The sequence below is a fragment of the Erpetoichthys calabaricus genome, chromosome 13 (assembly GCF_900747795.2).
Source record: "Erpetoichthys calabaricus chromosome 13, fErpCal1.3, whole genome shotgun sequence".
In the NCBI taxonomy this organism is placed as follows: Eukaryota; Metazoa; Chordata; class Cladistia; order Polypteriformes; family Polypteridae; genus Erpetoichthys; species Erpetoichthys calabaricus.
Genome location: NC_041406.2, coordinates 93,354,130 through 93,381,629, shown reverse-complemented (window position 1 = coordinate 93,381,629; position 27,500 = coordinate 93,354,130). Strand labels below are relative to the sequence as shown.

The 27,500-nt window shown below is 37.6% G+C and overlaps 1 protein-coding gene across 2 annotated transcripts in view; it reads left to right on the top strand.

The window, feature by feature from the left end:
* Positions 1-27,500, top strand: part of nup153 (nucleoporin 153) — a 96,111-nt gene that overhangs the window by 39,949 nt on the left and 28,662 nt on the right. For both annotated transcript variants that reach the window (XM_028817268.2, XM_051935730.1), the window contains exons 7-14: positions 438-482; positions 579-632; positions 8,440-8,574; positions 8,665-8,717; positions 13,560-13,686; positions 14,867-14,995; positions 20,322-20,414; positions 21,074-21,158. In XM_028817268.2, the coding sequence (XP_028673101.2) occupies positions 438-482; positions 579-632; positions 8,440-8,574; positions 8,665-8,717; positions 13,560-13,686; positions 14,867-14,995; positions 20,322-20,414; positions 21,074-21,158 (721 nt within the window). The remainder of the gene's footprint in view (positions 1-437; positions 483-578; positions 633-8,439; positions 8,575-8,664; positions 8,718-13,559; positions 13,687-14,866; positions 14,996-20,321; positions 20,415-21,073; positions 21,159-27,500) is intronic.

The following is a 27,500-nucleotide window of genomic DNA, read 5'->3' as shown; positions in this document are numbered from 1 at the left end:
TTGTGCGGCATTTACATATAATGCAAAACACCTCTTGTGATTGCCCTGTCTGTTGACATGGAATAATTATGCTTCCAGTGGATAGCTTTTTTTTATTCTTATTAATTTGGCACTACAGAAGTGTAATAGGGCCATGGAGAAGAAGAAGAAATAAAAATGGACACAGTGAAGAAAGAAAAGTGTATGTCGAGAATAAAGTCAACATTTCCACTTTAAAATAGACACGGCTTTATTCTCGTAGTTTTTGCCATTAAAGTAGAACATTGTAAACTTAATTTTAAAGTCAGTACTTAAAGGTACATCCCACTATTCCAAGTGTTAGATACCAATTTGAACTTTTTGAACCAATGTTGTAATTTAAATAATTTATTGAAGAATGCAAATTTATTTTTACTCCTGTTCTCTTCCCTTGCCTGCCCCCAAACCCCCATGTGCAGGATGCTAAAAGGATTCCGTCATCCAATAGTTTGCCCTTGCATACGGTTAGTAAACTTTGTTTGGTATTTTCTCATTTTTTTGAGATTTTTTTTGTTGTGTTTAGTAAAAAGTTATTAAAACCTGTCCTTACTTAATCTTAGAATCTGGACAGTAATGACCAAGAATGCTCTTCACTTCAGTGCAAGAGGAAAAAGGTAATAACTGTTTTAAGTTTTACCAGAATGTTTAGTATTTTTATGATGAATGCATTTTCACTGAAGGGTTAATGTACTTTATGTCTTGGTACAATATGATTTAACAGTCAATGTCTGTCTTCAAAAATGTACAGGGTAAAAGGAAAATATTTGAAAGCTAATTTTCTCATTTAGTGTTATCAGAAAGTGATTATTTTTTAAATAAATATATTGAAGTGTAGCATCTCATAGTTTTTCAGAATACTCAAGATTGTCAGCTAGGCTGCTGTGTATTGCTCAAAGTAACAAATCATTGTATTACATAGCAAATTCAAGTCTGGAGCGCACATGCTTAAGAAATGTTTCTGAAATTTTACATGATCACTTTGGTCTGTTGAATTTTGACTTCCTTCCTAATTTGTTTACTTGAACTAAATAAAATTAATCTCCTTCAGTCTTTATGCTCTGCAGCATATCAGTTACTAACAATGTTTTGCACTTGTTATGATATGAAAAGAAATGCTATACAGTATAACACATGTGGCCTCTTATATTGTGTGTACCTTAAAAGATTACTCCACCCCTTATTTACCCCATATTGTTTGTAATGATTGCGAAGAAAAATTTTTCATAGTAATTTTATAGAGAATGGGTAAAAGAAAATACCGATACAGTGTACATCAATGGGTGCTATCACTAAATAGCAAACAATATCAAAATGTCCATTTAAAAAAAAAAAAAAAAAATCTGATTATACAAGTCACTTAATCCATATGTTAAGCATCCTGTTGTATCCTCCAAAATACATGCATTTTGGCTAAAATATTCTTAAATAAAGCAGTTTCATGGATGTTTTGATATAGTTTGCTGCTGTTCACTGTTGTTCATATTGAATTCCAAAGAAACATTTAATCTTCATTCTTTATTAAAAGTGAAATTGTTTTTATCAGCAATCACTACAAATCCCCAGGGGGGTAAATAAAAGGTTATAAATATATATTAATTTATTTTTGGGTGAAGTGTTCCTTTAAGAATGTCCTCTCTTGGCTTGCACTCAAGTAAGCATAGTACATACATAACCCAGCAACTACAAATCTCCAGGGGGGTAAATAAAAGGTTATAAATATATATTAATTTATTTTTGGGTGAAGTGTTCCTTTAAGAATGTCCACTCTTGGCTTGCACTCAAGTAAGCATAGTACATACATAACCCAGCAGCTTAGACATACAGTACAGTACACCCCTAAAATTTGTGGGTTTACGTTCCTAGAGCACCCGCGAATTGTGAAAAACCATGAATTTTGGATGTGGTTAAAAAAAAAAAAAAAGCCTATTTTTATAGTTTAAACCCTAAATATGCCTCCAAAACAATTCAATTTAATTTCAAACTCGGCTTAATACATTACTGTACTGCTATGTCTCCCGCAGTGCTAGAATGTAAAATACTGATGTTACCGCTATATGTACTGTAGTTCATGCAAACGCATTCTCATTGCCAGAAGCCTTAGATGGTGCAGGGCGTTTTGACGGCATCTTGGGGCTTTAAACGTTAAACTGCCACATACTTGGGGGTTAATGCATCCCTGGACGCCAAATACTTTTTTACTGCACTTTAAGTAAACGTCACAATTCACAAAGAAAAAGTGAAATTTTAATTGAACACTTTTTTTCCATGCAAAGAGCATCAAAATTACTGCAGCACTGATCATTTTACACACTGCTAATAAACTGTAAAAACTATTTAAAAAAACTATTGGAACAATATATACAAAGTGCAACTGACGGATGAAACTCAGTAAATCACAGACCCAAACAGCACTTGAACTGGCAGCATGCAAACACAGAGGTAAACGCTGACGCTGCAGGATGTCACACTTGGGTCACAGAATTGCACAGAAACACAGGAGATTGTAGAGACAGGAACTTTATTCAAACACTTCAAACAAACAAACGTCTTTCAGAAGTTAAACGAGCTCAGTATGCAGTTAGTTATCGATTAAAAAATAGACAAACATCATAGTGGAGCACAACTCCCAACATGAGCAGAGGATGTTGGGGTAGGAGAGAGAAACAAAAGCAATCAGCCAGAAAGGACAGGTGCTGTTCAGGCTTTTAAGTCAGCTCCTGCAGGCTCGAAAATGGCACTGGGAAATGACTATAGCTGGTTATTTATTTTTATGGTGGAGATTCCAGGGACTTTGACCCGACCCGTATGCACTCACAAACAAAGACAAAAACAAAGCAATCCAGCAATCAGACAGCAAATAGAATGTAATGAAAACGATACCACCCCTGTTCCCCTTACAGCGATTACACATTAAATACAACAAAGCACCAACAAAACACACACAGTAAATCATGAAAAACGGCAACGGATGAAATGTAATGATGAAAATAGATAGTCCAGAGATCCGCACGTTGAATGGGAATGTAAAGATAGTTCTACTGCTAGTTTCTGAAATGGTGAAGATGGGTTCAGGAGTGCTTCTTTGCAGGATGGCCAGGAATCCACTTGTACAGTCCTCATGTACACAGGCAGACAATGCAGACAGCAAACACGAAATGACCCAGGACAAAACGAATAAGTACAGGTAATACAACAGAAGGCAGGCAAAGAGACAGGAACTTGAAACCCAAATTACAAAAACCTTTTTTTTTTTTTTTTTTTTTTTTGCTTTTTGGTCACCGGCCCCCTTTGTAAAAGCCATGCTGATATCCTTTGACCCCAATAGCCCCAGCACCCTCGGCAGAAGACCAATCTGAGCCACTGCAGGGACTGCTTGGAGTCGTAGTTTCAAGTTCTATTGGCTACTTTCACCATCCCAAACTGCGTTTGCGCTGCAGTTGCTTCCTATTCTCTCTACAGTACAGTATTGCCACGAAAAAAGCATAAAAATTGCGGAGAATATTTGTGGTTTCCACTAATAATTATTAGATAAGTTCTAAGGAAAAATCCGTGAATGACTGAGGCCGTGACCTCTGAACCATGACTTTGCGGGGGTCTACTGTATTTCCTTTTGTGCACTTGAAGTGACATGTCCACTTGAACTCCTACAAAGTTTTTTCCTTCAGTAAAAAAAAAATATTTCTCACACTTACACATGGAAGAATCTTGCCTTTATATATACACACAACCTCCTCTGTCACATTATCTATCTATATCTGATGTTGTATCCAGATAAACAATTTTGTGGAGTTGAGGGTATATTTCAGTCGTGCTAGCTTAGTACTGTCTGTAAACATAATTAGCTTCTTACTTGCATTTTTTTATTTATATCATTTGTGTAAATTACAAAGTGAAGCATCCTCCCAGCAGTGCTTTGTAAGGCACCTCACTTTCAGCCTCAACTACTCTGTAAACATTTGTTTTACCTGATGAACTTTTACACTTAACCGGATGTTGTGCCTTGATTTACCTCTTGTACTTTGAGCCAGTAGTGCTCAGATAAGATGTAAAAATATTTTACAATATTCTCTATAGCACATGGTATCTTAATTAACATTTATGGCGATTTCTCATAAAATTCTGGAATATTAGTAAAATGTAATCTTGCCATCTATGCCCATACAACAGGAATAAATAGTATCTTACAGGGGTTAATTTTTCTGCTTTCTTTAGTTAGAAACAGTATGTGTCTGGTAAACAAGTATTTTAAACAAAAACTATAGCATGGTCACGGTATTGCATAGTTATTTTTCAATTCTGGTTACAAGAGAAACCTAGCTGGCTTTGTAAATTACAATTATTATAAATGCTTGTCTTTGCGAACATATAAAATGATTTTTTGAACGGGTAAATTTAATTTTGTAAGTAGTGTTTAACAATTCCACTACTTTCCTCATGTTCAAATATAAATGTTTTTTGCTTAATATTTTATGAATTTAACATATAGGATGTGGTAATGTTTTTTCTATAAAGAGTTTACTGTGCTGCACTAGAGGATTTGCAAAATTTAATGTAAAAAGAACCTACTGTTATTGTCTTGTCCGTCTGTCCATCCATCATTATGAAATGATTCTGCTCCTAGTTGGCTGATTTTTTTTTTTATATATAAACTTGGGGCATTTATCATTCGGGAAAGTTTCATTTTCATTGAGATATCTCAAAAAGAGCATGCAGTAAAAAAAAATATAAAGTTTAATATATACCACTAAAAACATTAGCAAATTTGTGAACTTGTCTATCTTAAAATGGAGAAACATTCTCAATGACTTTAATTAGGGATTCATTTATTGTGTCAAATTAACCTTAAGAGGAGTCGCTTTGGTTTGTATTTTTTCCTCACTTACTCGTCTGACAGCTGCACCTAAAGGCAAAACAGATGGCCAATACTAAATAGTCCGATGCTGGGAGAGGTGCATGTTCGTGCAAGCTGCACCTCTGGTACACTGGCTTACTTTGTCTGATGCATGAGGTATATTAACCGTAAACGTGAAGGGGGGGGGGAAAGCAAAAATTCTATTACATAGAAATGATGATGAAAAGAATTATGTAAGCATCAATTTATAAGCATAGAATGAACAAATATTACACTTAATACCTCACAGCTACATTATGTGCACACTATAATGATTCAGTATTTTTCTGTCACTATAAATTATTGGCAAAGCTCCAGGTCTGCTCTCCATCATGGTCTGAAGCCACCAACAATTTTTGTCCCTTGAGACTTCAACAGAGATTGTATTCTCCATTGAGTGGTAATTGCAAAGATGTTATGTAATTTGAACTACAGTCAGTCATAGACCCACACATAACCAGCAACTAAGGACACAAAATCAGTTGATGGAATCCTAAATGTAGCCTATTTAGCCTACATTTCTAGCCACATGATAAAGGCACATATTTAATGTACTTTACTAATGTTGGTTAAGTGCATTGTCATTGTTCAATTTGAATATCATTTGTTGCAAAAATATTTAATAAACCAAAATAGGATGACCGACTTTTTGTTGAAGTAACTAAAAAATATAAAATGCTTTAACTTTCAAATCCATTAACTAACTCCCTGCACATAACTGTTTAACCACATGTACATTTTGTGTTTTTTGTTTTTTTTGGATGAGTTTTACTGTCACAGGCACTTGACTTCTGGTTGTATCTGTTGCAATGTTTTGTGTTTATGATGCAAATTTTTTAGTTTTGGCAAATTTTCATGATTTATGTCATGAAATTGGTATTTTGAATTCATTTTTTCTTTCTGGGAGTATTCTCACTGTTCCATGAGCATGTAAGTTAAAGGCTATAGTGCCTTGGAAATATAGGGGAAATGTTTGTCAGTTGTATCTTTTTGATGCACATCAGCCAAATTACATAACTTTTCTCATTCTCACACACACAGTCCTCATGTCGCAGATGTCCGCATAGTCATGAGCATGTCTTGCTGTAGAGAAATTGCAACATGCATTGATAAATAAAACCTGACATTTATTCTTACCATTTTAACTCAGTTTTATTAAACATCATATGATGGCATATTGCTGTATTTAAATACACACAGATGTTTTTGCATGACTTATACAAAGTTGTATCAAATGCTTAATGAGCATAATACCTTTCTGGATAACTTGATGTAGATGAGACAACACTCCATCATGAAATGCAGAAGTACTTGCTTCTTAATTACAGCGCAAATGCAAGATGGGAAAGATTATGAAACCAAATAATATATATAGTGTGTGTGTATGTATGTATGTATGTATGTGTATGTATGTATGTATGTATATATGTATGTATATATGTATATATATATGTATATATACACATACACATACAGGTGCTGGTAATAAAATTAGAATATCATGACAAAGTTGACTTATTTCAGTAATTCCATTCAAAAAGTGAAACTTGTATATTAGATTCATTCATTACACACAGACTGATGTGTTTCAAATGTTTATTTCTTTTTATGTTGATGATTATAACTGACAACTAATGAAAGTCCAAAATTCAGTATCTCGGAAAATTAGAATATTGTGAAAAGGTTCAATATTGAAGATGTGGTAGAAAAAAAGTGTATAAGCAATAGGGATAACCGCACCCTGGAGAGGATTGTGAAACAAAACCCATTCAAAAATGTGGGGGAGATTCACAAAGAATGGACTGCAGCTGGAGTCAGTGCTTCAAGAACCATCACGCACAGACGTATGCAAGACATGGGTTTCAGCTGTCGCATTCCTTGTGTCAAGCCACTCTTGAACAAGACAGCGTCAGAAGCGTCTCGCCTGGGCTAAAGACAAAAAGGACTGGACTGCTGCTGAGTGGTCCAAAGTTATGTTCTCTGATGAAAGTAAATTTTGCATTTCCTTTGGAAATCAAGGTCCCAGAGTCTGGAGGAAGAGAGGAGAGGCACAGAATCCACGTTGCGTGAGGTCCAGTGTAAAGTTTCCACAGTCAGTGATGGTTTGGGGTGCCATGTCATCTGCTGGTGCTGGTCCATATTTGTTTTCTGAGGTCCAAGATCAACGCAGCTGTCTACCAGGACGTTTTAGAGCACTTAATGCTTCCTGCTGCTGAAGAACTTTATGGAGATGCAGATTTCATTTTCCAACAGGACCTGGCACCTGCACACAGTGCCAAAGCTAGCAGTACCTGGTTTAAGGACCATGGTATCCCTGTTCTTGATTGGCCAGCAAACTCACCTGACTTTAACCCCATAGTATTGTGAAGAGGAAGTTGCAATACGCCAGACCCAACAATTCAGAAGAGCTGAAGGCCACTATCAGAGCAACATGGGCTCTCATAACACCTGAGCAGTGCCACAGACTGATCGACTCCATACCACGCCGCATTGCTGCAGTAATCCAGGCCAAAGGAGCGCCAACTAAATATTGAGTGCTGTACATGCTCATGCTTTTCATGTTCATACCTTTCAGTTGGCCAACATTTCTAAAAATCCTTTTTTTGCATTGGTCTTAATTGATATTCTAATTTTCCGAGATACTGAATTTGGGACTTTCATTAGTTGTCAGTTATAATCATCAACATTAAAAGAAATAAACATTTGAAATACATCAGTCTGTGTGTAATGAATGAATCTAATATACAAGTTTCACTTTTTGAATGGAATTACTGAAATAAATCAACTTTGTCAAGATATTCTATGACTAGCATCTCTCTCTATACATATATATATATATAATATATACAGTATATAGCAGAAGTAGAGTACAAGTCTCAGGAGGTTATGCTAAAGCTTTATAATGCACTGGTGAGGCCTCATCCTGAGTATTATGTGCAGTTTTGGTCTCCAGACTTCAAAAAGGACATAATAGTGCTAGAAAAAGTCCAGAAAAGAGTGACTAGGCTATTTCCAGAGCTACTGGGGATGAATTATGAAGAAAGATAAAAACGGGTGATCCTTTTCAGTTTAAGCAAAAGAAAGTTATGAGACATGATTGGAGTGTTTATTATGAAGGGAATTATTCCAGTGGATAGAGACGGTTATTTTAAAATGAGTTAATCCAAGACATGGGGACACCGTTGGAAACTTAAGGGTAAATTTCACACAAACATTAGGAAGTTTTTCTTTACACAGAGGACCATATACATTTGGAATAAGTCACCAGGTAGTGTGGTAGACAGTAAGACTTTAAGTGTATTTAAGTGCAATTAAGAATTAAGTGTACAGGACTGGTGAGTGTTTTGAGATCAATGGCTTGTTCTCGTATAGATTGTTCTGATGTTCATAGTTTACCCAGCATTTCTGGGTGTTGCTCTTTTAATTTTTCATGTAATGTCTAATTTCTCAGTACTATATTCTGTCCTAAAAATCTTTTTCTTATATTTCATTGTTTTTAAGTTTGATTACACTTACCTTTTGTTTTTTAGACTGATGTTTCATGTCCTCCAGTTCAGAATATTGTGACTCCAAAAGCAGCTTCTGTAGCAGTGAGCAGGTCACACTTCAAACCTTCCTTAACTCCCTCTGGTCGTTTGAGCAGAGTTAATGAAACCAGTATAAAAGTATGTAGTTTTATTTTAAACACTGCTGTAGTTTTTGTTGTTCTCTGAGCAATGACTTCATTTGTTTAAATCTTGCTGAATACTTCACAGGAAAGGATTCCACCAAAGCAGTTGGGGCCTTTTCTCCCAGATCCTACTATGAGGTATGAGGATTTTTAACAATTCTCTTATACTAGGGGGCTCCGCCCCCTGCTCGCTTCGCTCGCCAACCCCTGGTGTTGGGAATGAGAAAGAGCGTGATGTATGAATGAGATATAGAATAGTGTGAAGGTGTAGATGATGCAAATAGAAAGCAAACAACAAAGTGTGTGGCACAGTGTAAAGGTTTATTGGAAAATTTCTTTGTACACGCCGTTTAAGTATAAAAGGCTAATTCCAGGTCAGAACTTGAAAGGTCAATGAAGATGGTTATTGTCGTGATCAGAGTCAAGTTTGTCAGAGCTTAGAAAGAGTTGTGTCTCTCCAGGAAGTAATGCAATGACTTGGGTATTTATGTTTTCCACATTAATATTTTTTGGACATAATATAGTGCGTTGTGTTAAAAGGGGCATTTGGTCTAATGAGATTGCTGTTCCAAATCTGTCTGTAACTAAGTCGGCGCAGATAATGGCTTGAGGAATTGTAATAATATCTGGGTGAAGTCTATCTGTATTGGTGAGTGTAACATCTCCCAGTTGTAATAAACAATTGTTATGATCTGGATGTGGACATCGCATGTTTTGTACTAACTGTATCTTTTGAAAGCAATGCCAATTGTCTGCGTATTTTAAGGTGCACTGAACAATAGCTGAGCGCATGGAATGTGGAACAATAGCTAAGCACTGTGTAAAATCTCCTCGTAATAAAAGTACCTTTCCTCCAAAGGGAAGATTATTATTCATAAACGTTTGTAGAAGTTTATGAATGGTGTTGAGTAAGTGAGTGGATGCCATTGTACATTCATCAATAATTAACAGTTTTGCAAGACGGATGTCATGTGCAGTGCCACCGTTAATGTTCATAGTGGATATCGATTTGTAGGATCTAATGCAGTTCATAAAGATTTAACTTTCAGGTGCATCGTTAGTTAGAAGCTTCTGTAGATATTCAGGATATGAGCTTGTGCCGTTTGAGAGGCGCGTCGTTGTATGTCCAGTATTTGGGACGTGTTGTTTTGGAGCTGTAATCGATTTGCCTGTGAGGTGTGAGAAGCCCATTGTAGTTTACGGCGTGCATTGTTTGTATTGAGCCTTGCCCGTTTTTGTATGTCGGTCAGTTGAGCTTGCTCTTTTTGGAGCCTTGCCTGCTTGTACTGCGTTTATTTATTTTGTCCTCTCGCTGCCGTTTCTGTATGTCTGAGACGGGAGGTGTTTCGTTTTGAAGCCGTGCCTGTTTCGATGCAGTACTGTGAGACGCGCGCTGCATGCGTCCACGTTCAGTGTGTCTGTCCATTTGGGTTCGTTTCTGTAACTGTGTTAATTGAGCTTTGTGTTTTTGGAGCCGAGACATTTTTTCTTCCAGAGTTTCAGAAGCGCGTTGGAGCCGACGTGTATTGTTTTTTTTCATGCGGGTTCGTGTGTTTGGTCCCGTTACTCGAGCCGTATCGGTTTGTACCCGTGATCGTGAATTCATGAATTGTTTGTTCTTCAGCGTTAGAAATATGGATAAGTAATAAGGAGGATCGCACTCACTGTTAATATGGAGCCTTTTCTGCGGTTGAACGGTTAATAGTGCCTCATTGTAATGAGATCCACCTATGCTGCATAGTGTGAATTGTGTTTGGTCCCGTTATCCGAGCCGTATCGTTTTGTACCCGTGATCGTGAATTTATGACTTGTTTGTTCTTGAGCGTGAGAAATATGGATAAGTAATAAGGAGGATCGCAGTCACTGTTAATATGGAGCCTTTTCTGCGGTTGAACGGTTAATAGTGCCTCATTGTAATGAGATCCACCTATGCTGCATAGTGTGAATTGTGTTTGGTCCCGTTATCCGAGCCGTATCGTTTTGTACCCGTGATCGTGAATTTATGACTGGTTTGTTCTTGAGCGTGATAAATATGGATAAGTAATAAGGAGGATCGCACTCACTGTTAATATGGAGCCTTTTCTGCGGTTGAACAGTTAATAGTGCCTTATTGTAATGAGATCCACCTATGCTGCATAGTGTGAACGTGTTGAGATGACGTATGTTTAATATGGACGGTTCATTTACAAATGGGGCTTTGTGTGTAGATTTGTGCATATTTGCGTTGTTGATTTGTTTCAGGGTGCACTGTTCCAATGCGATGCAATATTTGTCCACATATGCGAAAGCAGTATGGGCCATTGCCTTGTGGTGGCCTGATATTTACTCCGGTAAATGCAAAAGCAAATGAAGTATTGTAGGATCTAATGCAGTTCATAAAGTTTTAACTTTCAGGTACATCGTTAGTTAGAAGCTTCTGTAGATATTCAGGATATGAATGTAAAGGAGGCAGTCTAATCTGACCATTTTGACAACAACGTGTAAATTCCTTACTTGTATTGCCAGTTGTTTCTTCAGGGAAGTTAAGTGAATGACAATGATTACAAATGACATTCATTAATCCCAATGAATTTTCCTCAATAGTGGACTCATTATTGAACGCGTTGTCAGCTAAGTGGCGCAATCGTTTAGCAGGTGTCTGCGGACGGTTCCTTTAGAAATGGGGCATTGGGTGTCACTTCTTATTGATATTAGTGTGTTTGTGGGTCTGAATCGTCGTTGTTGTGAATGTTTCGTGTGCCATGTCCGTAGTCTGTCCCGTTTCGTCTCTAATGGGCTTGGTGTGGCGGTCACGGCTTCTTTTTTTTGGTGTGGTAGGAGCTTGTTGAATCCTCCTCTTTGTGTGCGTCCCGTTTCGTGTGCAATGGGATTCGTGCGTCGCTGTGTGCTTTGCCGGCGTCTGGGGGGGGCGGGATGTTGCTTGGAGGGGGTGGTGGGATTGGTGGGGCGCGAGCGTCTTCTTTCTTTTTGTGTGCCAGGGGCTTCTTGAATCCTCCTCTTTGTGTGTGTCCCGTCCGTTGCTTGTGGGGGGGGAGGGGGTTTGCGGGTTCTTTTTTTTTGTGTGTGCTAGTTTCGTGTGCAATGGCTTTCGTGCGGCACTGTGTGCGTCGCCTGCGTTTGACTCCTTTTTTCTGTGCTGACTCCTTGCGCCTCATTTCTTTGACTCCTTTTTTCTGTGCTCACTCCTTTTTTCTGTGGTCGTGGCTGTTCTGTGGTCGCGGCCGCCTCTCACGGCGCCTCATTTCTTGGGGCGCCTGCGCAGTACATCTTTTTGCGGCTGCGGCCCATGGCTGGATGTCCCTACGTCCATCCGGTTTAGCATTCTCGGTTAGTAATGTGGATACTGTAGATTTCCACATGCATTGATGTGGCTTTTTTTTTTTTTTCTTTCAAGTAGTTTAGGAAAAACGTAGTTCAGGATATTGCCTCATATATAGCTTAAAATAGTGATTATAGTAGACACAGATATGTAAATTGTGTTTTTATTCACTCTTGCATTCTTTGCAGTTTTTTAGTTGTGTAATAAAATATCATATATAGGCTATTAAGCTAAACTTGGGTAAAAAAATAAATGGTGCATGGTGTGTAAATGAAATATTTTAGTTCCGTGATTTTGTGTGTGAAAACTTCACCATAAAGAAAAATAAAGACATAAAAAAGAATTAGTGAATTTATATTTAACATGAATTTTTGTGCTTGAGGTTCATGTATTTCACCAGTCATTGTGTGTCCATCTCTGTGTCTCCTTTAAAATGCAACTCATCAGCATTTTTTTTTTGTATTTGATCAGCAAGCATACATATTGAAGTAAATTTGTCTTATATTCAGTGTTAGTAGAATTCTTTTTATCTGGACATTAAGCTTTTTCAAATATGTAAATATGTTCAACATTTGGAAGAGTAAATTTTCAGGCCAGCGTCTGTTCTTTTTCATCTTAAAGAAATGCTTCTTTCAAAAGTATTTTTATGTTACTTACCCATGTGTGCTGTTGTGATGGCTGAGAAAAAAAAAATGAATCCCTTGTTCTCATGCAGATCAAAGGTAAAGTTTGATTACAATACAAGTCAATGGTGATTAATGATTTACAATGACAAACTATATGAAAAATGTTCATGGATGAGCAATATATTGCGTTACTGTCGCATAATTGTATGTCTGCTATCTAGTCGTTTGTTCACGGAGTGCATGCAGTTTTTGCTAAAATAATGTTAAATGCTTCCAGAAACGGGAAACAAATCACTTGGGAAAGCTTTTGAATTTCAGAGGTGCCTCTCCCCTTAACTCCTTTGTCAAGAGCCCTCTGCTATACATTGTAAGTGACTGGGTAACTGACATGTGGATTATGCAGCATGAGTAAAATTACTTTTTTTTTCTTCTTCTATGGATGTTTTTCATTTCATTTGTCATTGTAAAGCATCTGTTACCAATGGCTTGTTTTATACCAAAGTTTTTTTGTTCCCCTCGAAAGAGAGAGAGGTTGAAAACATGAGATTAAAATACATCTTGGTCATCACAATAAAACACATTGGGGTAAGTACTGTAGCATATAAAAAAAAATGCATTTTTGAGTGAACTATTTATTTAACTGTTTTCTCTAATTAAGGACATTTCACAAGTTAACGTAAGTAGTAGGAGCCTGTGATGGATGTTAAACTGCTGCAGGTTTGTCTAAGACGATAAGTTGCTTTTGCCTGTTTCAGTGCCAGGTAATTTAATTATAATGCAGTGTACACTAAATTTGAGCCTACTACTTAGGATTAAGCTCTTAAATTGACAGAGTTCTTAATTGTCCTATTTATTTGCTTTTAAATACTGAATTGTCCGTATCTTCACCTTAATATGGTCTGTTTAAACTGTTCATTCTATTTAGATGTAACATGTTTGTCATCTGGAAGTATTGCAAGATGTTGGTTTGCTTTAAAGTGATGCATTTGCTCATTAAGTTTTTTTTTTTTGTTTTTTTCTCCTTGCTTTCCTTAGAGCAAGGAGCAGTTTTCCACTCAGCAGCACTCCAGCATCCAATGGATTACCTTCGGGAGGAGCTGGAGGAAAAATGAAGAGGGAGAGGACAGGCCATGCTTCAGTTAAATTTTCGCAGGAAGGACAGGTAAAGTAAACATCTGTAATTTGTTGCAGTACTTTCTTTTGATTGAATTTTGCAGTTCATGGTCACCACCCAACCCCCAAAGTCCCCAGCAGTCCATTAGAGTACTTTGCTTTTGGTTCTCTCACACCCTAATAAGGAAAAAAACCTTGTCAATGTTGTAAAGTTCTAGCAGTCTCTTGTGTGGGCATGTCTCTTCTACTTCCCATCAGTCCACAACTGCCAAGAAGCCACATTCTAATTCAAAAATGGCACCTAATGATGAACAATCTATTTTAAAGAAATCAAGGATGAAGAGAAGAAAATTTCTGTTCATAATGGTAAAACTGAACAAAATATGTGCATTTTAGTTCATCACTGTGCCTGTGTTCCCTCAGGTAGTGGGCAGTGACCAGTTCCTGTTGAGGAGCATGGTCAGGAGCTTTAGTTACTGCTACTAGACCTATAGGACCAGGATCAGTAGGAAGACTATCATTTTAAGCTAATGAATAGAAAGGAAAGAGCATTTTCATAATAGATATGGGTTAATCAAGAACCTCTTCACAAATCCGAAGGCCAGAAATAAAAGTGCCACACCACAAAGTGGCTTTTTGAGATACTGACTAGGAAATTTTGCTTTCCTTTCGGTGAGTGGTTTTCAGACTCCATCCTTGTGATCACATGTAGCTGCAGATTTTTATTCCAAACAACTTCTGTTTATTTTCACTCCTAGCCTAATAAGTAAGTAAGTTTTCTAGTTTCAGTGATTTTTTTGGATTAATGAGGAAATTACAAGGCTAAGTTTGGTAAGCTTATTTAAATGTACTAAGCATTTATGTATGTAAATGGGACATCCTGAAAATGTGCATGATATCTATAAACTCCTATGGTATGAATGAGGTAGGTGTGTAACTTGGTGTATCCTTTTATTGATGGTGTTGCGTGTTCAGAGGTTCATCCAATCTTGTTCCAGATGCTGCTGGGATAGTGTTAGAGACCCAGTGACCATGTCATGAACTGAGCAGATTCAAGAAATGAATGAATAGAATTTTAGTATGCTGCTTTTATTTTAATGCTTGCATGTGTTCTGTATTTGTTAGTTACAGATAAATGTAGATGCATATGATCAGAGTATGCTAATTTTGTCTATATATTTTGTGTTTCCTCTTGATTTCAAAATTGAATATCTGTTTGCTTTTCATAGGTGAAAGTCCCAGACCTGCCACGTGTGGCATTACCTATTAGCAAGACCACAATGCCTTCATTTAGTTTTCAATCTTCTCTGTCTTCAGATGGTATATTCAATGCTGGAGCCACCACAGTTTCTAACAAAGTAAACTCTCATAACTAAAAATAAATTTTGCTTATGTATTATAGCTATTAGTAGATCATTAATTTGTGTTTATAAGCTGTTTATACTGTAAGATTTTCCCCTTTTTTGACAAATTTGTTATCTTATTGGTTTTGTCACTACACATTTGGCTTATAACAACTTTTCTTTTGATATGGCTTGATTGCATTTCTTAAACTTTTAGCATGCATATCTGTGAAATGGAATATTTTTGCTGTAATTTGGCATCCATTTCATAAAGACAAAGTTAATTTAAGATAATGACTATGAGCATATATTGGTAATCTAGTAGTGTACAGGTTTTGATGAATATTCTATTAAACTGTACATTAAAGTTAATATAACTAAATAACAAACTAGGCATATAATTTCAAGATCTCCTTTTTAATGAAAAAGTAAATTAGGAAGCCTTAAAAAAGAGTAAAATGAAAAATATAATCTTTTAAGCAGCCTTTTAAACGTTTCAAAAAGATGGTCTACAACATAGATAAGCAGTTGCCACATTTTAAACTTCTCAGATGAAAATTGTACCTTGTCAGCTCTGCTGCATTTGTTACCTGAGAGTTGCAAGTTTTTTTTTAATACATAAAATCAAATTCATTTGTCTACTGTTCACTTCATGTACAAAAAATGTCTTGCTGAATGTCGTAGTATGACAGAGACAGCATCCGAGATTAGGAACAATGTATACATTATATAAACCTGTTTATCTAGAGCAGGGTCGTAGGAAACCTGGAGCCTACCCCCGCAGGTTTGGATGCAAGGCAGGAAAAATCTTTGGTATGCAATATGTAAGATATGGCCAATGTTAAGAACATAAAGAATATGATATTTCAACTATCTATTTTGAGAGAGAAAAAACTGTAAAAAGGGGACAGATGTTTTAAAACAATTCTGCTGCTGGATTATTTTCACTATCAGGTATTTTGAGCTTTGAAAATAAACTAAAAAAAAAGGAATTAATAAATATAGAATAAATACAAAAACACATTAGTATGTTTAGTTTTTCACTGTTGGTAGACTCTCTTCACCTGCCTACCTGTACTTCAGTAGAGATATTGCCAACTCAGGAATTTTGCAAGGCTTGTATCGCTTTGTTGTTAAAGAACTTTTTTTTTTTTTTTTTAAAGCAAAAATGATAAGTCAGTAACAATATGCTGATCTTGTATGAAGACCTAGTCAGTCTCTTGATCAGTGCTGTTTTATTTTCAAAATGGATTTCTCCTGTTTGAAGTGGCAAATTATTGTCAACAGTAGTGCTGGGCGGTATAACCAAAATTCTGTATTTTTCAAAATTATACCGGTTTCACGGTATTCAACGGTATTTTTTTCCCCATGCATGAGTGGATGTTAACCACATTTTCCATTGCAACTACTGCAGTAGACTGGCTAAGATTACCCTATTCCACTGTTGTGAGAATTATACATTGTACAAAAAAACATTTTAAGTATTAATACAGGTTTGCATGGCTCCAGAAAGTGATAGTTTTCAAGGGGGTGGCACTAATGAAGAGAAGGAATCACATTGCATGACAGTTAGTCAAAATATAGAACATTTTTATTGAACAAATTTTGCAAACAACTTAAACTATAATTTTGACAACATATTTTCAATTATCCAAAGAGGCATTTAGACTTTCGTAAAATATCCAGAGGTGCTTGTCAAAAGCTGTATTGAACATATCTTGGAAAAGGAATACATAGTAAATATTTTTTGTAAACCATCTACACTTTGTTAATGTTAACAATCTTTGTCCACTGACATGTGTTAGTGACTTTTTAAACAACTTTACCATCATTAAACTGCATAATATTTAAACTAATAAATAATAACAATAAAAAAATAATAGTGCAACTTCCAGTAATAATACAATTACTTCAAGGCTTCAAGCCCAGGTACATTATAAATATTCACCAAATAAAATAAGTGCAACTTGGTGATGACATCTTTACCAACTGAACCATCATTAAGGCAAATTGCATTAATCTGGACCTAGCTTCAAGCTAAGCTATATACATAAACAATTAAACTGCAACTTGCATTTATATTGCTAATACACAGTACTCAGGATCATTACACAGTACAGTAATCCCTCCTCCATCACGGGGGTTGCGTTCCAGAGCCACCCGCGAAATAAGAAAATCCGCGAAGTAGAAACCATATGTTTATATGGTTATTTTTATATTGTCATGCTTGGATCACAGATTTGCACAGAAACACAGGAGGTTGTAGAGAGACAGGAACGTTATTCAAACACTGCAAACAAACGTTTGTCTCTTTTTCAAAAGTTTAAACTGTGCTCCATGACAAGACAGAGATGACAGTTCCGTCTCACAATTAAAAGAATGCAAACATATCTTCCTCTTCAAAGGAGTGCGTGTCAGGAGCACAGAATGTCACATAGATAGAGAAAACAATCTCTAGCAAACAAATCAATGGGGCTGTTTGGCTTTTAAGTATGCGAAGCACCGTGGCACAAAGCTGTTGAAGGCGGCAGCTCACACCCCCTCCGTCAGGAGCAGGGAGAGAGAGAGAGATAGAGAGAGACAGTGTTTGTTTTTCAGTCAAAAATCAATACGTGCCCTTCGAGCTTTTAAGTATGCGAAGCACCGTGCAGCATGTCGTTTCAGGAAGCAGCTGCACAAAAGATAGCAACGTGAAGATAATCTTTCAGCATTTTTAGACGAGCGTCCGTATCGTCTAGGTGTGCGAACAGCCCCCCTGCTCAATCCCCCTACGTCAGGATCAGAGAAAGTCAGCGCAAGAGAGAGAGAAAGTAAGTTGGGTAGCCTCTCAGCCATCTGCCAATAGCGTCCCTTGTATGAAATCAACTGGGCAAACCAACTGAGGAAGCATGTACCAGAAATTAAAAGACCCATTGTCCGCAGAAATCCGCAAACCAGCAAAAAATCCGCAATATATATTTAAATATGCTTACATATAAAATCTGCGATGGAGTGAAGCCGCGAAAGGTGAAGCGCGATATAGCGAGGGATCACTGTATTCAAGTATTGGAAAAAAAAAATAAAACAAGTGCAACTTGGCTTGCAGTATTACCCAGTAGTATAGAAACAGTAGTCACACATTTGAACATAATGAACAAGGCACTTGTGTAAATCTTAGCCATTACAAATTCTGGGCAAGGAAAACCAGACGGGCAACAGCATCTGGTTTGAGTGCTGCCTTGTGGCTCATGACAATGTTCCTACCAGTGCTGAAAGCTTTCAGATGAACTAGTAGCAGCGATACACACATTTTGTCGGGTTAGCTTGGCAAACGTGTCTACAAGTGACGTCTGACTCGATTGTCCTCACTTTTTCAGTTTTACCTGAGGACGTGGAGGGTGCCCATCTTAGTTCCATACATTCATGTTACTCCAAAGCATGTTTGCGGCTAAGGAGGTGCAGCAAATTGCTCATGTTTCCACCTCCAGCGACAACTCTAGCTCGACAGCATTTGCAGTAAATAGTTGTTTGGTTCACCTTTTAAAACCAAAGTATCTCCAGACAACAGACACAGCTCCTTTTTTTGGCAAAAGTTCGTGTCATCATGTTCAACTTTATTGTCTGCTACAGCTTCAGTTTTAGAATGTTCTCTTGTCAATTTTCACCACTCAATACCTCCACTAACGCATGTACTCCGTTGCATGCATGTTTAGAGGTGCAACAGTGAAAAAGGTCCCCCCTTAAACAGTTTCCCGCTGCGCCACATTCCGAACTTTGTTTAGGCTATTTAAGCAGATGTTGCGGTATAAGAAAAATCCATATCATAACAAAAAATAAAAAACGGTTTTCGGTATGGACCGGTATACCTCCCAGCACTAGTCAACAAAACACAGGCACCTGAGAAATAAACTGAAATGTTACTCACTCGTGATTTTTCTGTCCATATGGTAAAGGTTTTGTTGACCAGCCCCTTTTGATTTCAGGCATTTGAATTGCATCTTGATATACAAAAAGCGCAAAGATAGGTGAAACAGTAAATCGCTTTATATTTCATATGCTTTACCTGCTCATATTCAGTTTCTGTCACTTCAGATGCTTTGTGAACACCCACCATCCTTCACCAGCTGCCGTTCATTAGATGAATATATATGCGGCCATCTCATGGTGGAGTAGTGAGTTAAAAGTTACAAGGGTTAAAGACTAACTGCAAGAATATTCATTCAGAAACAAAAACTAAAAATATTTTTGAGTAAATTTTGTTTTAGTTAGTATTTTCATCTACTTTAATAGTTTTGTTTAGTTTTTCATTTCGGTTTTAATTTTATTTCAGTTTAAGAAAATGTTTTTAATAATAGTTTCAGTTTTGATTTTAGTTTTCTTTAACTATAATAACCTTGGTATGAAACCTAGTTAGATAGTTTGGGGAACACAGAGAGGTTGTATTTTTCTCATCATAACTGGCTTTGTATGTGGTCATGGTGCATGCAAAAAGGTCTACCTTTGTCATTCTGTTTAAACTAGTAGAATGAATGAAAATACTTAGAGCTAGCAGATAGCTATAACCAGCATAATAAGCTGACAAAGCCATAAACTAAGTAGCATACCACAACTATACATAGTCTGCAGTTAGCCGTACCTTTGCATTAGAAGATCCTTAGGGATGAAATCTGGCCTCCTTTAAGATGCCGCTGCTGCTTAGGTGTTGTGCAGTGATGATTCGTTGATTTAGTGTTACAATGTTTGCAGACAACTGCCAAACCATGGTTTCAAACCATTGATACTTTCTGACTGTTTCTGATGCGTCCCTCATCCATCCCTTGTTTACTGGCTGTTATTTTGGTGATTACTCTGTGGTTAGTTTTAATTAAACTTTAAAAATCTGATTAATTGAATGACTAGAATGCTTGCAACACCCCTACTCTGATGATCCTGTGAGAGGGGTTGGTAGTATATACATTACTTTAGAGCACAAAATGAGTTAGGTAGAATCATTTCAGAAGTAGAGCGGAAAAGAAATCTATCAGGTTTGGTGAACAGTCCATTTTTTGACATTGAGCAGGGATAGTTTTACTAATTTAACATCTGAAACTCCTGTTTATATATCTGTATTGCGTTTTTGATTTGAGGTCATTCACTGATATTTTTTTTTTTTTTTTGCTTTACTGCAGTAGGTATAATAGAGTAGCAAGAATGCAGGCTGAACTGTGAAGGTAAACCTTTTTCCCATACCACAACAAAACCAGTGGTATTTTCTAAAAATTGTAGAAATCTTATTATACGGTTGGACTGCACTTACACTTATTTGAAAATTATTCACTGTGCTTGCTGTGTTACATGCTAATACTATCAATGTTTCTTTCAGGTGTCTTCTCCAGATTTAAATGGCACTGCTTTCACTTTTTCATCGCCCATTGTCAAAGTTTCAGAGCCAAGTCTACCTCCTCTTATGACATCTGTAAGCCCTTCCTTTTAAAACTTGCCCTTTGTCTTGCACTCTACGCAGTATATAAATTTTAAGTAATTTTAAAAACAATTATCTGCTTATGTTAACCAATCTTTAAAAAAAACAACAGTGGGAATAATTTTGCTAGGAAGTTCTGTCTGCCTGGTTTGATTTTTGGAAGAGATGACTTAAATATTTAATAATTAATAAAGTGCATTATTGGTAATTTCACAGCTGTTGTCCTACCACTGCTCTTTACTGGGAAGTTTTTAACCATGCGCTTATATTTCATCTAATTTTCCTCAATCGCCTTGATTATATCCGTGATTCAGCAAAGGACATTAAGCATTTTCCTGCCCCACCCCCAACTCTTTATTTTTGTAATAAGTGAACATTGCCTGCAATTATGCAGTAACATTGCTTAAGTATTCTTGCACCATATGCAATATTTGTCGTTTAAGTGAAGTGCCCCATTAGTAATTGTAGAGAAGCTACAAAAAAATGTGACCTATGGCAAAACATCAGTAGTTAAAAGTCCTTACTGTTTGTAATATTGCTCTAATCAAGAACATGTTTATTTAGATATATTTTAAAATTTTACAATTAAAATGTATGTTTCTGCAAGTGCAGTTTTACTTAAAACCTTTTTTTTTTTTTTTTTTTTTTTTTAGCCTGGATTCACCTTTAGTGCACCTCTTGCAAAAAATGGCCCAAATTTTAGTTTGGATGTGCCTGTGACATCTGCACTGACCCGAGGTAAGAAAAATATGCATAGCAACTAGCCAACCCACGGCATAGCATACGCCGCATAATTATGTATTGATGGGTGAACACTTCCTGAACGACACGACATTGTCCAAATCGGGTGGGTTTGTGGATACCACTGTGAGTGAATGAAAAGATAGACCTCTGGAGAGAGCAACATATAATTGTCCGTGACTGAAAGCGGGATTGTCTGTGATGAAGCAGGCCACGCTGGTGAAAGTTACTTCGTAGGGCTAAGTGTCAGCACTTATAGATTAAGGTGTAGAGAGTCTTCATTGTTGACGCTTAATATAGCTTGTGTACTGAGATGTTCCGGAGTCACAGTTGAGAAACACTTTTTTAATGTCTTTTAAGCACAGGGGAAGAAATGAACATGTGAAACAGCCGTAATGTAATAAGCCACCAAGAAAAGTAACATTGCAACAATGCTATCTACGACCCGATCTCTGTAAACAGAAGTGAAAACAAAATCTAGCCCTGTGTATTCTTTAACTGCCTTGTAGCGCTGTAGTAGTGCTGCTGCTTTGCAGTAAGGAGACTGTGGAAGATTGTGGTTTCGCTTCCCGGTTCCTCCCTGTGTGGATAGCGTTTTTAATACTGAACACCGCTATATCAATGTAACGAAGTATTAACAGGAAATTGTCTCCGTGTAATAGTAAAAGACAAATTATCAGTGACAAACTGTTTTACACGCTGCATACCAACCCGCTACGCCGCTTTTTAAATGTTTTTTAAGCAGAGGGAAAAAAATGAACATTTGCAAAATCCGTAACGCTGCTTTCAGTAAGTACAATGCACACGCGTTTAATTTGTCGGCCACTTTTTGCCTGCCGTGTTTTCTGGTTTGGGCTGCTTTTGCAGTGTTACCGCTTGTGCATATTAAATCTTGAAATCCTTCGAGTAACTAATTAGCTAACTAACACCAACCCACCCACCCACACACACAGCTTGTGTGAAACAAATGCGCCCGTACTTTCATAATTTTGTTTCAGCCTATAGTGGAGTCAGGCACAGAGAAGGTCAGCTGCTGAGAGAGCGTCTTGACTGTTGCAGGGCCTGCATCGGTGAAGCAGGTGAGACGCTAATGAAATAGAGGCACAGGGCTTATTGGTTTTTAAAGACTGCTTCCTTCATTGTGTTTTAACCTCAGTTTTAAGGATTGTTTTAAGGATCCCATGGGATACCCCTCGCAAACTGTTTTAGACGCTGCATTCAGCAATTCACATCTGCGACATTTGCGATGTTGCATGCAGTCGTGCGTCGTAACCGAAAAGTCAACGTGGCTCAGAGCTGCATGCGGACTGTAGCACAGACAAACAGAAATGACGGCGTGTTTTCCGAGGCGTCGCGTCAGAGGTGGTGGGCGTGGCTCTGCGAGTTTTCGTCGTATCCATTGGTCTTAGAGTTGGTGGGCGTGACTCCTTCCTGTGTGCTTTCATGGGTGTGGATGTGGCTCCTTCCTGCGTGCTTTCATGGGTTTCGTGCTGCTCTGGCGGCTGCTTAGAGAATTATATATATAGATGCTTGTTTTGCTTCACGGTATCACAAACCATCTACGAAGTTTGTTTCTTTGACTTGGAGTTTGTTTTTATCAATACAGTAGAGTCTCGCTTGTTCAACCTTTGCTTATCCAACATTCTGTATTACCCGACGTCCCACCGCAAAAAAAAAACGCATCAGTCTGCAGCACTGCAGCAAAAACTGCAAGTTGCGAGCATGAGTGTAGTCTGTTTTTTGTTGCCAAGTTCATTTTTTCAGTTAAATTTTTCTGTTTTGTTGTTAAACATGATTACAGTGGATTATGTGGCCAACCCTCTCTGGCGTGTGTGTGTCTCTCTCTCTCGCTCGCGCGCATGCGCCTGTGTCTCACTCGCGTGTGTGCGTTCATCTCTCTCTCTCTCTCTCTCTCTCGCGTGTGTGTGTCTCTCTCACTCGCTCGTGTATGCGTGTGTGTGTGTCTGTCTGTCTGTGTCTCTTGCGCTCTCTCTTGCTGCACAAGGAGAGACTGAACACGTGCGGAAATCATTGGCGCGCACAAACCGAAAGGGAAACTGGCTTGTTAGTATACCGAGTGTGTAGTCGTGAACAGATGCAAAAGTTTGGCGAACTTTTTGGTCATAACCCGATTTGTACGTGTTCAGAGACATTCATGAACCAAGGTTCCACTGTATTAGGTTCGTAATGTGTAAAATAATAACATAGTTTAACGTTTAATAGGCTTTTTCTTAACACCTCCCATTATCTGACATTTTCGCTTATCCGACATTCTGCCAGCCCGTTTATGTCGGATAAGCGAGACTGTACTGTAGTTATTTCACTATATTTGTACATCATGCATCCTTAGCTTCTGCACTTGCTTATTCAGTAGTATGCATTGCATGACATTGTTTTAATAACACTAATTGGTTTGATGGCTGTGTTTCATGCAAAGAGACAGTGCCAAATCAATTTTGCTGTTTTTAAAGAAGACAGTCTTTTAATTATGAAAACAACTACTTTGGATTTTTATTATTGAGTTAAACTACAATATGGTCAGATTCAAACTAATTTAAATGGCATTTATTTTTTAATGTGGGGATTTTGTGTATTTTGCATATGAATTAGATTGAATCTGTTTTACAATAATTACTGGAACTTCATTGACCCATCAGTTAGATTATTCAAATTTGCTGATGCTGCCCTTGAATGATGGCAAGAATTATTTGAGAGTAACGTGGAACGTTTTGTATCCTGGTGTACCAAGAACTATCTTTAGCTCAACACAGATAAAACTGTGGAAGTGTCAGTAAATATCTGTTTAAAAGATGAATTAAAGGCATCAGTTAGTGGAGACTTTAACATTTCTTAGGAACACTGTCTGAAGCACACTAAAATATGGTAATCATATAATTTGATATAATTAGCTTAACCAAGAAAACACAGCAAAAAAATATACTTCATTAATTGAAAAAATGTCACTCTCCAGTTTTATTGAGCCATAATAGAGTAAGCAGGTGCCAGACCAGACTAGACCATGGTTGAGGATATTCTCCAGGATTAAATACCAGTTTGGTATCTCTGATTCAAAGAGAGTCTTTGGCGGAGTCTTGTGTTCTTTAACAACTTGCACTAATTCAAAGCCATCTAGCAAGCAGGAAAAAGTATTGTTAGCTCCATCACCCAGGTCAGCATCTGTTTTATAAATTATTCTATGGAAAACACCTTTTTTGGTCTCTCAGATTCAGAATTCCTGGTACCTTTTTTCCTTCCAGTTTATTTGAACTGCCTCTCCTAGCTGAATACTGTTATTGCTGCCTTATGTCATGCAGAACAATAATAAAATAAACGGCTGTGATCTGTAGGGGGACCCTTGAGTAATCTCATATTTCATACAACTGAGTGTGTTAAGGTGTAAGTTTTTTATAGATGTACATATAGGGGGATATAAAGAAAGTAAAGATGCATTGTAAGGTTATGTTCCTTTATGGCCCTGGCTACACAAAGTAGTGTCAAATCTGACACACACACACAAAGATTTCCTCTGCCTAATGTGGGATTCGCCTAACCTAAACCTCAGTATGGGTAGAGCAGAAGCTGAATTTCTCAGACCATAGGGTTTGGGAGTTAATAAGTATCATAGGACTGCTGACCTCTAACAAGCTAGGAAAGCAATATTCTTTAACATGAAAGCCTCAGTTTTCCTTCTGTATTTTGGACTTCCTGGCCAGGTAATGAAGTGCTTAACCTCCATCCTGGCTATAAACATTTCATGCCTACACTATGTTTTAGGTTTTTTGCATCAATATTAACCCTGGCTGAACTTGCGTATAAATACAACACATCTTTTTGTGAAATGCGATTGGCCATGTGTTTAGTCCAAACGAACTAAATCAAATCCCGTGTAGATTTGTGTACTTGGCAAAATTGATATTTAGATGTTTCAGTTATCAGTGAATGGGCACAATAAGTTTTAAATGGAATAAATTTTGAAATTAAAACTCAAAGGTATTTAAGACTTTTGAACTTCATCATGCTCAAACTGCACAATGGATTGGGATATTGACATTAATTAAAGGAAACAGTTCTCTAATTCATGGTAGTGAGTACAAAACTATGACATAGGAATAAATCTTTAAGAAACCTTCTTGTATGTTGAAAGTGTAGAAATTTTGGTTATAAAACTGCATTTATTTAAAAGTAAATGTTTGACTAACTTGAGAACCAGAGTTTTGAATATGTAGTCTGGACAGACTAGATAGACTAGATACAGTACATAGCATAATAAAACCCATAATGCTTGCAATAGCTTTTTTTTTTTTTTTTTTTTAGTTTTTCTTTTAACATAAGTTCAGTGTAGTGATTCCATATATATGAAGATGAAGTTTGCTGTTGATCAGCAATCGGCAAAATAAATGACAATGTGTGTTTTTGGTGCTATTTCTCATTATTGTGCCATTAGTCAGTGTTTTTTTCTGACTTAAGTTTTTCACTTCTGTTTCAGAGTAAATGCAAATTGTATTTATTATTTTATAACATATTTTGAAAGGGAAACTAATGCCCGTTTTTCTGTGTGAGACTAAAAATCTACTTCAGGTGATGCTTTAATTACATTTCTGGGCAGTATGTGTCTGGGTTCCAGTCTACCAGGACCTCCGTCTTTGGCCGCTGCCCAGATTGCATCACACCTGGCCCCTATTCGTCCTGAAGGTGGTGCTCCTGTAGTAGGGCAGTCCCACATCGTGATTTTGGACTATGCCTGACAGAGACCTGGGTAATGCTTGCCTGCAGACCCTCCACCTATGCCTGGCTCAGATGGTGGTCCCAGTAACCCCATACCAGGCAGGGTTGCCCTTTATATACAGGTTATATAGACCTAGAAGGCCCAGGCAAGTAGTGATGGTGCACTGGGAATGTCCTAGGGGATAGCCCGGTCCAAAAGACATTAAACCCCCACCTCTGAAAGAGCTGTTCCCATATCCTGGGGTAATAGAGTCTGATTTGACCTTTTTTAAAACTTCCATTATGGAAGCTGATGCCAAAAGCTACGGCCTGGAGAATTGTAGGTGCCTGTCAAGGTGGCACCCCAGTGGTGGACACCAGGTGTGAGGAATGCCATCAGGTTTAAGAAGGAGGCCTTCCATGTATGGTGAGCACAGGAGGCTCCCAAAGCAGCAGAGAGGTATCAATGGGTCAAAAAAGACTGACCTTGGCAGTCAGGGAAGCAAAAACACGTTTGTGGGATAAGCGATCTATCAGGTTCAAAGAGGTTCTGGCAAACCATCAGGTGAAAGGGAAGGCAGGTCTTCACTTGGACTATTCTCAGCAAGGGAGGAGAAATGCTGACCCAGACTGATGATGTAGTCTGGTGGTGTAAGGAACACATTGAAGAGACCCTGAACCTATCAGATATGCCCTCTGGAGGATTCTGAGCCAGAAGCAGATAGGGGATTGATGCCCAGTTCTCTGAGGTAAGTCACTGAGGTAGTTAAGCACCACTGCAGTGGCAAGGCCCTGGGGATTGATGAGATCCACCTAAGAATGCTGAAGGCTTCGGACATTGTTTGGCTGTTATGGCCAACATGCATTTTCAATGTTGTGTGGAGGAGCGCAAGGTCTCTAACATCCATCAGCTCCGTGATGTCGTCATGGAGGAGTGGAAGAGGATCCCAGTGGCAGCCTGTGAAGCTCTAGTGAACTCCATGCCCAAGAGAGTTAAGGCAGTGCTGGAAAATAATGGTGGCCACAAAAAATATTGACACTCTGGGCACAATTTGGACATTTTTAACTTAGGGGTGTACTCACTTTTGTTGCCAGCGGTTTAGACATTAATGGCTGTGTGTTGAGTTATTTTGAGAAGACAGCAAATTTTCACTGTTATACAAGCTGTACACTGACTACTTTACATTGTTTCAAAGTGTGATATTTTCAGTGTTGTCCCATGAAAATGAAAAGATATAATAAAACATTTACAAAAATGTGAGGGGTGTACTCACTTTTGTGAGATACTGCGTGTATGTGCGTATATGTGTGTGTATAAGTATATATCCACTGGAACGCTCTGCGAGTGTATGAATTCCACCGTAACACTCCCCTCACAGCAGACTCCGACCTTAAGAAGATCGTCTCGTTGTAGTATATGTTCGCCCAACAAGATGTAGAATGAACTAAAATCAACACACACAAAGCAAAACTCAGTTTTTTGGATGAGTCTTACTGTCATCGGCACTTCTGGTTGTATCTGTTGCAATGTTTTTTGTTTAAGATGCCAGTTTTTTAGTTTTGGCAAATTTTCATGATTTATGTCATGAAATTGGTATTTTGAATTCATTTTTTCTTTCTGGGTGTATTCTCACT